General features: G+C 32.0%; 1 protein-coding gene and 1 long non-coding RNA gene across 8 annotated transcripts; one reads left to right on the plus strand and one right to left on the minus strand.

The window, feature by feature from the left end:
- The first annotated feature begins 751 nt into the window (after positions 1-751).
- Positions 752-8367, plus strand: LOC148279484 (nucleolar protein 16). The gene is made up of 3 exons (XM_088229855.1): positions 752-972; positions 7026-7283; positions 8044-8367. Exons 1-3 carry the CDS (start codon positions 872-874, stop codon positions 8294-8296), a joined length of 612 nt encoding a protein of 203 aa, XP_088085981.1. The 5' UTR covers positions 752-871; the 3' UTR covers positions 8297-8367.
- LOC148279485 (uncharacterized) lies at positions 4789-9936 on the minus strand. 7 transcript variants are annotated; one of them, XR_015822864.1, is made up of 4 exons: positions 9524-9895; positions 9162-9444; positions 7811-7838; positions 4789-5168 (listed from the first exon to the last, which is right to left on the minus strand). It is a non-coding gene; the product is annotated as an uncharacterized LOC148279485 (long non-coding RNA). The 7 variants fall into 7 exon arrangements; XR_015822861.1 differs by lacking the exon at positions 7811-7838 and having other exon boundaries at positions 9524-9936; XR_015822866.1 differs by lacking the exon at positions 7811-7838 and having other exon boundaries at positions 9680-9895.
- Positions 9937-13983: the final 4047 nt, after the last annotated feature.

Raw genomic sequence — 13983 nt, forward strand, 5'->3', positions numbered from 1 at the left:
AAAAATGTATATTTAACATTCTTTTACTAAAAATCAACACTAATCTCTCCTCCTTTCTCTTCCTTAATCTCTCCTCCTTTCCTTTTTTCCTTTTTCCCATTGAGTAATAGTTTTGATTTAAGGCAATTTATAAACAAATAGGTTTATTTATATTTTTATAAATTTTTTAATATTTTTTTTTCTATTGAATATGTTCTGTAACTTGATTTATAAAAATAAAACTTTTATTTTATTGGTTGGTTGGAAGAAATTGCCATTTGGCAAAAAGCCTGCCAATGTACAAACAACATTATGTACGAAAAGTTAAATAAATAAATATTAGTCTCCTCAACACAACCTCTCATGGTTATGTATTTAATGTACATGACATTTGTCATTTTACACGTATTATAAATTTATTATACGTGTTTTTTTATGTTTATTTGTAACCTGTGAATATGTGTGGTTTGGATAATTGATGGGTAAATAATTCTCAAAACAAAATGCCAAATGGTATCTATTCTGTGAAGGCTATTTTTCTTTTTAATTTTTTTTATTTGTCTTTATGAATTACAGGTATTTATTATTCGAAAAATACACATAGTTAAATACACTAGTCCTCAGTTACCTTTGTGTCAGAATTTTTGAAAAACCAACGGATTAACTAAAAAAAAACTGACGTTCAAACGTCAAAAAATGGCCTCTTTTATTTCAGTGCCGGAGACTCGAGTCTAGGTGGTGTTTGTTTATGCAATTTTTTCCTCTTATAAATTTTGTCTTTGCTTGACCAAAAAACCAAATGTCAAAATCTTGCTGTGCGCACGTGCTTACGATAATACTGAATTTGTGAAATTGTTCTTTAAAGTTACATACGATATATTAATCTGCCAAAATGACGAGAGTAAGAAAACAAAAGAAGAAAAAATCATTCAACACCAACATAAATAGAAAAAGACTTCGCAATCGCCTCTCAAATCTTGGACCTATTGAATGGTGAATAATTTGAGTACATTAATACAAATTACATATAAATAAACGCGTTATTTAAAATAAAAAAAATCATTGCATGTTTTACTGTATATTGTTTGTTCTATACAAATTTAGTAGAAAAAACTTAGTTTTATTATTATATTTGGATAATTTATATAGCGCCAGTGCTATATAATTATGTCCAGTATACATTCCAAAAACACTAGAGTAGCTTGATCATCAACCTATTCATAGATATAGATGCGCCCCGACCCCTTAAAAATGATGGCATTTAACTCATGTCCAAACGATCAGTCATCCCCAACGCGTATTTAGTAATTTTTCGCCAGCCGGTTGTGACGTGACCTAGACGTTTAAAAACTAAAATACCCGCTTGTGTCTTGAAATCGTGTCAAACCCGTTCGCATAAATATTGTAAAAAGGATGGTGTAACAACTATTTGTTTATGAGTGATAAACAAAGCTCAAAATAATTCACATTAAAATATTAGTATTCTTTTTTTTTAAATATCAAACTACCCAACACTCAATAGCAAAGCTCTTCTTATTAACAAGGGTGCTCTGGTAGGAATATGTTTTTGACGTTATTTAAGCTTCCCCTTAAATCCGGTAAAAGGAGATAAATGGATAGAAATTAAAAGAAATTTAAGGAAAGAATCTGATTGGGATTCATCAAAAACGTATGTTGTTTGTAAAAATTTAAATGCTAACTTTTTTACGTACCAAAAATGGTAGGATACCCATTTTTGGTAGTATATGAAGTCTGCCCGAATGCAGCCCTGGTTTAAATAAACAAACTTGGTAACTATGGGTAAGTTTACGTGTCATTCCTTTTTTCAATATTTTGTCTATGTGTATTAAAAGGTCGATGAGCTTTGTGCATTGATAATATTATGTTTGAGGCTATCCCCTAATATTTCTTGGTTGAATAACAGTTTCATTTTCAATTACTTAGAGCGACAAAAAGTCCGCATAGTTTATAAAAATCGATTTTTAGCTTCAATGCAACATTAACAACAACAACAACAACAAATTTAAATTTTTAAATTAAATTTTTTAATTTGTTTTTTTAAGTTACGTTAGTATATGTTTTAGCTAAATAATTCTTTTTTAATTCATTAAAACGGTACACTATTTTATCATTACAAAGAATTAGTTAAATTCACTAAATGTTCGATGTTTGTAATATACCTGAAAACAAATATTAAAACAATTTTTTAGGTAAATTATGACCAGGTGAAGAATCGTCTTTAAATATAATTTCTGGAATATGCTCTGTTAGGTCGTCAAAGGTTGGCGAAGCACTGTTTTTTTTTTTACTGTGTCCTTATATGAGGGTAGGCTGAAAAGTAATGCACACATACTTGTACAACACGAACTAAGAAAAGTACATTAAAGTACAATTCTTAAGCTTCAAAATCATATTTTTATTTTTTTAACATAGTCACTGTTAAGCCTAACATATTTCTCTCAATGTGTAACAAGTTTTTCCATTCCTTCATTGAAAAATTCTTCCGACTCTCAAATTCAGGACTTGACAGTTGCATTCATCTTATCGTCTGAGGTGTAATGAATAACCTTGCGGTCTCTCTTAAATGGAGGAAAAAAATACAAATCGCAAGGCACAAGATCGGGGGAGTAAGGAGAGTGTGGAATCAGTTCAATCTGTAAGTTTTTCAGAGCCTTTTCAGTTACGCCTGAGGTATGTGGACGAGCGTTGTTATGTTGCAAGATTATTGGTGCCAGGATGCCTCTAACATTCCTTGGATATTTCAATATGGTTTGCGATACGCTTTCGAATGATCCGCCAGTCATTTTGAATTAAATCGTCGACGAGTGTTTGTGATGTTAATCTTCTGTGGCGGTTATTGAACGTCCGCTGTGCGTTTCATCAACAATTATAGCTTTTCCAGGCTCGCAACTACTAAATTTTATTACCTATCGATTTACAGTATGCCTAATCAACAGCATCGTCACCATAAACAACCTTTAAATGACGATGAATTTCAGTAGGAGTCACTTTTTTAGCAGTTAAAAATTCAATAACAGCACGCAGTTTAACTCATGTTGACATAGCACTAGAACACCTCTCCATACTACCGCTATATTTTACTTTTTGTGCTGCTACATGTTCACTTAATTGCCATACTTACTAGTTCTTTGCTCAATGCATTATTATTGCGTTTTTTAAAATTATTTTTTATTATCAACTTTTTAAAATCATTCATATGTTGTTGAAATTCCATTTGTCGATGCGTTTTGAAGCTGCAAGACTTTTTGTGATGATAGCTTTCATATTATTTTTATCATATTATGTAAATGTTATCAACTATCAAATATCTAAATTTAGTAAATGGGGTCTAGAATTTCAACCGTCCATGCGATCAGTAGCTGCAAGACTTGTTGTTATCTAACTTCTAATTTTATAAATTTGCTTTTTATTTAGTTTTCAAAATATCACTTAAACTCTAAACTTCATTGTCAAATAAAAAAAAAAAAATACAAATGTAAATAGGGGCTAGATTTCTTATTGTCCATGCGCTCTGTAGCTGCAAGACGTTCTGTTATCTATCTCATATATATCATAATTGTAATATATCATAATTGGAGACGAGGAACTAGAATCCCAACCGTCCATGCGCTCTGTAGCTGCAAGACGTGTTGGTATATTTATTTATCCAACTATTATTATTATTATTATTACCGCTTCTCTCAATACACTGGATGAACGTAGCTCTTTCAAACCTGTGTATGCATATAGAGAGGAATGTTACTTCCACATGCCACCTGGCGCGCTTCTGAAAGTCATTTAGTTTGTGTTCTACAAGTGTGTGTGCATTCGTTTTCAGTCCACCCTCGTACTTTTCGGTGTTCATCATACCTTGGACTAACTCAGGAGAACCCGCTCCATAAGCTGTGATGCTGCCCTATATCATCACTTACAGAGAATATTAAACAGTTTTTATATATATTCATCACACGGCGGTCTCCGCAGTGGTAGTTAAGACGTTTGACTTACGCATGGAATGTTCCGGGTTCGATTCCCGATAAGAACACAAAAATTTATGTGATTTTTCTCAAGCCTGGGTGTTTTGTCCTTTAATTCATCACTGTAATTGGACCTTCTGGCTTGTGGTGCAAAAAAAAGAAAAACCTGTAACTTTCACCTTTTCTACAACATACTGTAGTCTTGCCATCCAACCCAATAAAATTTAATTCTGATTCATCTGAGAACACGACCCTACACCACTTGCCATTAAAACAATTCATTCCTGCAGTTCAGCTGAAGATACAAAATGATTAAAAAAAATAGTTTTTCTTAGAATAGAATCCTCTCTTACACTGCCAACACATGTTTCAATAATTTGTCCCACTCTGTTCCATTGAAATATTGCGTATTGTATATCTTTCAACTTATTTTTAAATGTACCTACACTCGAGAAAATATTTAGTTTTATATAAATTATCCTTACACTGTATAATATTCACCAGTCTGCAGATGCCCATTAGGCCAGAGGGTGAAAGCGCTAATTGGTCAAACAAATAAGTGGAAGTGTACCAAGTATTTTAAAATTAATAACTTATATGTTATATGTAAATATAAGTTATTACATCAAAAAAATAGTTGTTTCATTACACGCTTTTCTCTAACTCTTCCTTCCACTGCCTGCTTTCCTCGTAAGGTAACTTATGTAGGTGTTTTTTTTTTAATCTCCTCACAGCAGCTTTGTTATACTCCACTTTTCCAGCAATTTCACGTACAGAAATGTTCTCTTGCACTGAAGTCAATATAATACTTTTTAGATTGAAATAAAATTACTTTGTTTTTTATGTACCACTTTATTTTCTAATTTAATTTAATAACCAACTGGTTTCAGAAAAACATTCTGCCTTCTTCAGGGTTAATTACGAACTAACATTATATAATGATTAATAATGTACAACAAAGTTAGTGCTTTAAACATAAAAAAAATATTAAAAATATATTATATATCCCTTTCAGCCCGGCTAACACGATCGTGCGGGTTGACAAAAAAATTAAAATCTCGAAAACGCTTTAAAATTTTCGCAATATGCCAGCCGATATTCACTATGCGGGTCCACAGCAGTACTCTAAAGGTATTTGTTTCAAACATATATCGGTAGGTCCGTCAGTGTCGGCTGTCAAAATGTCGCGCCGTGTTGGAGGTCGAACTCTGTCTATAAAAAAAATATAAACATTCATTATTTTAGTAAAGTGTGATGTAATTAGTGTAGTTTACATAAACATTTAAGTAGTAAATTAGTTTTTTATTTTTAAATTATTTGTAATTGTGTCAGTTATTTACGATAGCATTTACACCAGCACGAGTGTGCGGGCTGGGACATACCTCTGACATTACAATTTTTATAGAGTAATGACATATTTCAATGTTTTCTACTTGTGTTTGTAGTTTTTTTTTTTATGAATTCCGTATATTAAATAATTTAAATGCTTTACATGAATTTATGTTTAATTATTATTTTCATTAAATGGTGTCAATGAAGTAGCACCAGATGAAGATGGATTCGACGATTTTGTTCTGAATGCGGTTGGAGACGAAAACATTTCTGAGATGGACTATTCAAGTGAAGAAAATGAGGACGATGACCTTGTGGAAAATACCCTTAACTTATTAACAGAAAGGACAAAATAGCGAAATAGCTGTCTCTTTTTTAGGTATTTCACAACTCTTCCTCTCCCAAAAAGATTAACTACTATTGGTGTTCACGGAACTGGCAATCATGGTTAACCACCTGAGAGACATTAAACTAAAAGCGGTCAAGCTTATGCGACATGGAGATTTCCAGTAACTTGTTTGTGACGATATTGTTTGTATAAAATGGAGAGACACGGAATCCGTTGTGATGACCTCGAACTGTACTGGAGTTGAAACTGTTTCAGCAGTCAAGAGGTAGCACAAGCCATCCAAGGCACATTTTAACATACAGGCTCCACAAGTGATAGACAATACAACAAACTAATGGGGGGTGTGGATATATGTGACCAGCAAACTGAGTATTATTGACTTGTATAAAAACAAAAAAATGGACACTGAAGACCATCGTTCACTTTTTGGACCTAGTTTTGGTAAACTTCTGGATGATGTACTGTCAAGACCCTTAAAGGCAGAAAATAAAAAATCCTTAGATTTATTGGCTTTCTGTTTGGAAGTTGGAGAAGCCCTAACAAAAACCTCAGAATGAAAGCGCAGGGCTCATGAGATGAGTAAAGATAATGAGAATGATGAGAATATCGTATTCAATCATCATAAAATTTATACACCTGTTGATCTGCCTGTTCCAGATCTAAGGTATGATGATGCCTATGATCACTTGGCAGTGTTTGACGATAAAATAACTTCCCCAAAAATTTTTCGTTTGGAAAACTGTTAAAACAGAACAAAAATAAAACGTGAATAGTGCAAAACATACCATTGCCTTTCACGTAATAAGTACTGCTTTAAAATGTTTCACACAAAAAACAAATAATTTTTACTTTTTCTTCTATGTTTTAAAATGAATGTTTGATATTTTTTACAAAACAGTTTGTTTTAAAAAAAATATTTTTAAGACTTTAAGATATGTAAGATTACTTTTATTTGTATGAACATAGTCCTGATCAGCACGATCGTGAGGGTGGGTTTTCTTGGAAACTGGATTTTCCGGATTTTTTCAATATTTTTTTTTATCTCAGTAATGTCTAACTACCATATAAATTTCTTAGCAAATTTCAACTTCAAGTCTGAAAGGGATATACACGGAGATTTGTTTGCCTCCGGATATATTTAAACAGAGGTTTGATAGTTAAGGGTATATTACCTGCAAGACTAAGTACCGATATAAAAATAGAAAGTGTCTAGAAACAATATAAATTTCTAGAAAAAAGTATAACTATAGAATTTAAGTGTAAACTTGTCGTTCACTGTATATTTAGCTATAAAATGTATTACAAAATATTTTAGTTTATAACTAAATGATGTAATATTATAGTCTAATTAATTTTGACTAATTTTAAATACACATTCTTGTTTTCAGCGACCCAATAACTAATGCGTGGAATCGCAACAGATCCGTTCAAACAAACTTGAAAGAAATGGGCCTGACTTATGATCCCAATAAAACTATGAAAATTAAGAGTTACAAAGATGCTCAAAAGGTTAAAGCTTTTGCCGTTGCCAGGGGAGATTTCACAGTAACTAATGAGGAACACGCCATACCGTCATCTTTAAAAAAACCAGAGGTTATTGATGAATTGGAAGCTGTGGCTAAGGCACCCAAAAAATGTAAACTAAGGCAAGTATTCATATGAAAGAGAATTGTTCAGAATTTGAAAATTATAATATATTTTTAATATCAAAAACATTTTTCGATTTCTGGCATGACATTTTACACTTTTTTGTAAGTAAATTTGTTCAAAGAACATAGTATTTATAAGATGTCTAAACAATAACTTATCAGAATTTGCAAATCATCTGATATCCGAAAACTACAATTTTTCAATGCGATCTCCCGTGATGGTTTCGTTGGGCTTAAGGAGCTCATAACGCACTACACCCAGCTGATCCCACTGAATAAAAAGCACGAGTTTGGAACCATGGAAATTCAGCTTTGTCATTGATGTTGATGCATGGCGGGACTTTCCCCACAATTTCTATGCTTCGGGTTATTGTAGTGACATTTCTTGGTGGAACTGTATTTTACATAAATACTATAATATGGCGGCCTCGGTGGTGTAATGCCTAAGACGCTTGCCTCCGCATGGAAAGTTCTGGGTGGGATTCCCGGTGAGATCATAAAATAATATGTGATTTTACTCAAACCTTAATGCTGTAATTCACCACTCTTGATCTGTTGTAAAATAAATATGTATTAGTTTAATTCTCCTTTAATTTTTTTTTGTTTAATAATGTATATAATTATATAAGTATAAATTAATATAAAAACAGACATAAACTTGAATATTCTTATGAATTGATTAAATTTCCATTAGTAACAATCAGTTTTACTCTAAATTTTTTTATGCAAAACTGTCAACTTGTATATTTATTAACAGATTACCCAAATCGCATGTTGAATATATCACATATTTTATGGACAAGTATGGATCAGATTTCAAGGCAATGGCAAGAGACAGGAAGAATTATAATCAAGAAACTTGGAAACAACTTCGGTCCAAAGTAAAGAAATTTATGATGATTCCTAATCTGTATGCTAAGTATCTGGAAAGTAAAGGATTATTAGATGCGGATATTGATGATGATACTTTAAGGAAAGAGGCTGATGCTTTCCAAATAGATAGTGATTAATACCTTTATAAAAAATGTATTATTTTTATAAGTTTTCATTAATAAATAATAAATAATTTTGTTTTAAAACACTCAACTATTATTTAATATTTTAAAGTCCTAATTTTCAAACACAAATACCCTCAAAGGTTATGTAAAGTGATTATTTAAATCAACTGATGGCATGTCACAAGCCCTGTAAATACCTAGGTCTTCATATTCTCATCTTAAAATCACAACTCAAATCAAACATCAGAACCTACCTAAATATTTTCCATTTTTGACATTAGTACAAACTTTATACCACTCCAATACATACGTTTGTCTAATATTAATGTAAAAAAAATAGTAAATCACGAATGTTGCGTGTCATAAAATGAAACCATACCAAAATGTACACGAAGTCGATGGAACAATAAGCATCATCCCTCGGTAACTACACATGCGCTTCTACTATCTTTCGGGAATTAGCAAGCAGCATGTTAGGTACATGTCTACCCTTTGGACAGCTTTCTTTATTTTGGCAATAATGTTAAAAACAGTGCTTTATTTATTTAGTTATTTATTGATTACTTAGCATGAACACTTGACAAAATTACTACTCTGCTAAATGTTTATTTTTTGTAAATTTATTGATATCATTTTCAGTGGCTAGAATTTCACTTGTTCGTGCGCTTTGTAGCTGCAAGTCGATTGGTTACCTAGTTATCAAATATCAATATATTATAAATGGGGTTTAGAATTCGAACCATCCATGCGCTCAGAAGCTGCAGGACGTGTTGTAATATAACTTCTATTTTTATAACTGTTTTTATTTTAATTTCAATAAAACACTAAATTTCATAGTCAATTTAAAAATAATCTAATTGGGTGCTAGATTTCTTACCGTCGATGCGCTCTGTAGCTGCAAGACATGCTGTAATCTAGCTCGTAACTGTTATTGAAATAGATTATAATTTAAAATGAGGAATTAGAATCCCAGTCGTCACACATTCGTACAGTGAGTGCCCTTGAGGTGATCTTAACAAAATTGATGCCATATAAATTATCCAACTACATATATAATATACCACTCAGCAGGGATAGACAGGTACTCGGATAGCTCTGCATATCTATCCCAAGTGATGAAAATAATGCTGTACTAAATATGCACTGTGAATTGTCCGATACTAAAAGTGAATAATTTTTGTTAAAAAAATAAGATACAGTAATAAATTTTATATGGTATTGTATAATTGAGACGAGTACCCTTTAGTGTCCAGGGTTCATTTCCCATTGTGCCCCGGGGGGTGGGGCAGAATGGGAAATTTCCACTTTTTTTAGACAATATTTTTTATGGTAATTATATATTAAGTTAAGTGTTAACACTTGTTTTTTCGTAGACAAATAAGTAAATAAACGTACGAATTGACAAATAATTACGGTATTCATTTCAAACTCTCACAAATTGCAGCAGAAGCTTAGCTACCCCGTTACGCCCCGGGTTCCCCCTACATAGAAAATCGAAGTAACCACAAATTATACTGGAGTAACACATCGCTAGGTTTTAAGCGTCAGATTCGCCTAGATATTAAAAAACGCGTACTTAATAGTATTATATTATAATATGCAGACTAAAGTATATCTATAATATGGAGGTATGCATCACGAACAGGGTTGCCAGACTGGATCAAGCGAAAATAGGTAGATTCAGAAAAATAAATCGGTAGATTCGGGTGAAGAGGGAGGAGAAGGGGAAGGGGAAGGGGCAAAAATAAATTTGACAGTTGTTCGAAATTAAAGCGCCATTTCGCCTAAGGCCGTTGTTTTAAATAGTCGAAAACGCTTGATAAATGAACAATTGAAAAGCAAAAGGACTGCAATATGTGAATCACCAAAATATATTGATTCCGGCTCGCAAAACTGGCCCAGAATACAGATAAATCTTGTTTTATTACTTTGAGGTTATGTTAATATTTTAATTTTTATTTCAACAATACTGTATTTTATCTAACTATACAAACTCTTCAAGGGTTTAAGGCATAAATATTTCGATATAAGTATATGTAGCGAAACAAATGAATTAAATAATACTAAGTTACCTATGTATTTATTTTTTATGCATAAATATACATCAGTTGAATGTATTTTCATAAAATATATTCAATGATGTATATTAATACCCGTTCTGCAGAAATTCAAGTATTGTGTACTGTAGGCCTGTCAATGGCTCGGTATAAATAGTTTTTTTTTGCAGGTAGAAGCGTCTTGCAGCATAGAGGCCCTGACACTGATAACTTTTCTCTGTCTCTCTATGTCCTAGTCATTTTTACAATCATCATCAACAGTCAAACTTTGTTGTCAAACAAAATTTCCAAACAAATAAATAATTAATATTTTTAAGTTTTTTAAATATAAAAACTGCTAACTGCTGAAGTACTGAACGAATTGCACAAAACAAAGATTCAACTAAATTTAAATAGAAAATAAATAATCAACTGAAAAAAATAAAAAATTCTATCATTTTTTATGTGAAATTTCTCCTCATAAGACAGGCAGAGATATATATAACTGTTTAAATAATGTGATAAAATTCTATATATGGTCATGATTTATTATACGACAATATTATATATTTGAAAATAACCGGGAATCACCATTCACCAATTCTAACCAATTAATTTTATTATTATATCATTCATTATATACTTATGTACGATAGATAAGCAGTTTTTAACAAACAACAGATGGTAACCTAAGTGAGCAAACAAAAAAAAACAATTTTAATATGTGTTCGTTTTATTTGTATTGAATATTGTAACCTAAGTGAGCAAACAAAAAAAAATCAATTATAATATGTGTTCGTTTTATTTGTATTGAATATTGTTCTATGAAAAAAATAGGAAATGTATAGAAATCGGTAGAATTTAAATAGAATTTGGTAGATCAGTAAATTGCTCCCAAAATCAGTAGATCTACCGATTTTGGGAACGATCTACCGAATTCTCTTGAAATTCTAATGATTTCTTTAAATTTCCTTATTTTTTTCTCCATAGAACAAATTTTCAATACAAATACCTATATATTATAATAATTTATTGTTTGTTTGCTCACTTCGAATGCCATCTGTTGATTGTTTCAAAACAACTGCTCATATATCGTACATAAGTGTGTAATTAATGATAAATTAATGAAATTAATTGGTTAGTATTGGTAAATGGTGATTCCTGGTTATTTTCAAATACATCATGGCCATAGAATTTCATAACATTATTAAAAAATGTATGTATCTCTTTGTTTATCTTATGAGGAGAAATGTAAGGGGATCACCTTTCATACAAAAAAATATATAAATGGTTTTTCTTTAGTCAATTATCTATTTAAATTTAGTTGAATTGTTTTAAGCAATTTGTTCAGTACTTCAGCAGTGTTACGGACGTCGTATAGACTCAGCAGCCCTTCCTGGGGCCTCTTGAATGAATAGTGTAGAAACCTCGGTATATGTAACACGAAATGCCAGCTCCCCAATAAAGACTTTATTTTGTTACCTTCAGGGGTGGCTTTCGTTATACCGAGGCCTATAAAATTAGGATTTATTATTAAATTTATAAATATATTGCATTGCTGCCCTTATTTGATTAATAATAATATTTTCTCTGTACATGTTTCTTACCGCGCGGTCTGCACCCTAGTGCGGGCGGGTGGCGGAGGGAGGTAGTCCTTATACGTGACGAGAGAGAGATAGATAGAGTGGGCGACAGCGCGCTATCTCTCTCGCGGCGGGATTGGTCGGCTTATTCCCGCCCGCCATTGGCCGGCCTGTGTCAGTAGCGCAGATTTGTTATATTTGTTATGTTATGTTATATTTGTTATGTTATGTTATATTTGTTATGTTATGACGCAGCGCCGTCAAAAAAACAGTCTTTATCACCCAGATAGCAGTGAAACTTGGTACAAACTTGATGGAAGGTTGAAAAGGAAAATTTGACGCGACAAGTTTTTGTCAAAAGTTGCTGAAATATTGTTATGACAAATTTGAAGAGACAAGTTTTGACAAAACTAGCTGGAATCTTGTTATGTCAAGAATGGTACTTCAGAATCCGAAAGTCATATAGTGATGATCAACACATTGCCATATACATAAAAATGTGGAGAGAATTCCCTTTTTTATTTTATTTTATTTTAACTGTTATATTTAATCCCAGGACTTTTCTACAAGATCGATTTTTTTTTGGCACCACAACAGGCCGTGAGGCCCAATTACAGTGGTGAACTGCCACCAGCAAGCAGTTAGCAGTTTTTACATTTAAAGAACTTTAAAATATTAATTATTTATTTGTTTGGCAATTTTTTTTGACAACAAAGTTTGACTGATGATTGTAAAAATGACCAGGACATAGAGAGACAGAAAAGAGCCATCAATTTCAGGGCCTCTATGGTGCAAGACGCTTCTACCTGCAAAAAAAAACTATTTATACTGAGTCATTGACAGACTTACAATACACAATACTTGAATTTCTACAGAACGGATATTAATATACAATATACATAATTAAATATATATTTTTATTAATTTTACATTAATTTATTTAGCAACATACACTTATTATATCAAAATATTTATGGCTTAAACCCTTGAAGAATTTGTATGGTTACACAAAATACAGTATTGTTAAATTAGATATTTAAATATTAACATAACCTCAGAGTAATTAAATAAGATTTACCTGTGTTCTAGGCCAGTTTCGCTAGCCGGAATCAATATGTTTTGGTGATTCACATATTGCAGTTCTTTTGAATATCAATTGTTAATTTATCATGCATTTTCGACTATTTGTAGGCTGTGGACGAAACAGCTAGCACTACTAGTAATAGTTCTACATTATCTCTGCTAGCACTTTGCTTTAATTTTGAACAACTGTCAAATTCATTTTTGTCCCCCTCCCCCTCTTCACCCCCCGAATCTACCGAAATCTACCGATTTATTTTTCTGAATCTACCTATTTTCGCTTGATCCAGTCTGGCAACCCTGAATGACATAAATATTAAATATAAGAGTACACCTACTTACGTGAATTTGCAAACATACAGAATAATGTACACTAGGTAATAATTCTGTCAACCAGTTTTATAAAGAATATGTATTGTGAAAGTTTTAGGAAAACCAAGGTTTTTAAGCATTCAATGCTCTTGCTTTGCTCGTTTCCGTCTTGAGTCTTGAACCGCCCGCGGCGCCCAAAACTCTCGAAGTTGCCATAGATTCTTGTATATTACATTATACCTAGTTTGAGTACGTCCAAATGTTCGTAAACAGGCTGAATTTTCTCCCTAGGGAGTGATTTATAGATCTAAATTTTTGCAACAGACAGAGAAAACATTTATGAGCAGGGGATATGAATATCTAGGCATTTACAGAACTTATGACCTGTCATTTGCTGGTTTACGTGTAAACGTAACATTCACCATTCTGCCCATGTTTAACATGGACATTTCATCAACTCATCCATCTGAACTGAAACCTTGCTTTTATCATGTGGCTGATTATACCGATAATGATGAATGTTTCATAGTGTAAAGTGACCACTTAAACTAATTAATGACAGGTCAATCAATTAAGCCCTGTAAATGCCTAGACTTTCAATTTCCCTTCTAAAAATTGTTTTCTCTCTCTGTTGCAAAAAAATTGTATCTAAATAATAATGTAATTACGAGATAATGTACGACTAATT

This window comes from Micrasema longulum, unplaced genomic scaffold, assembly GCF_059751315.1.
Source record: "Micrasema longulum isolate JH-2025_06_02 unplaced genomic scaffold, ASM5975131v1 h1tg000720l, whole genome shotgun sequence".
Classification (NCBI taxonomy): domain Eukaryota; kingdom Metazoa; phylum Arthropoda; class Insecta; order Trichoptera; family Brachycentridae; genus Micrasema; species Micrasema longulum.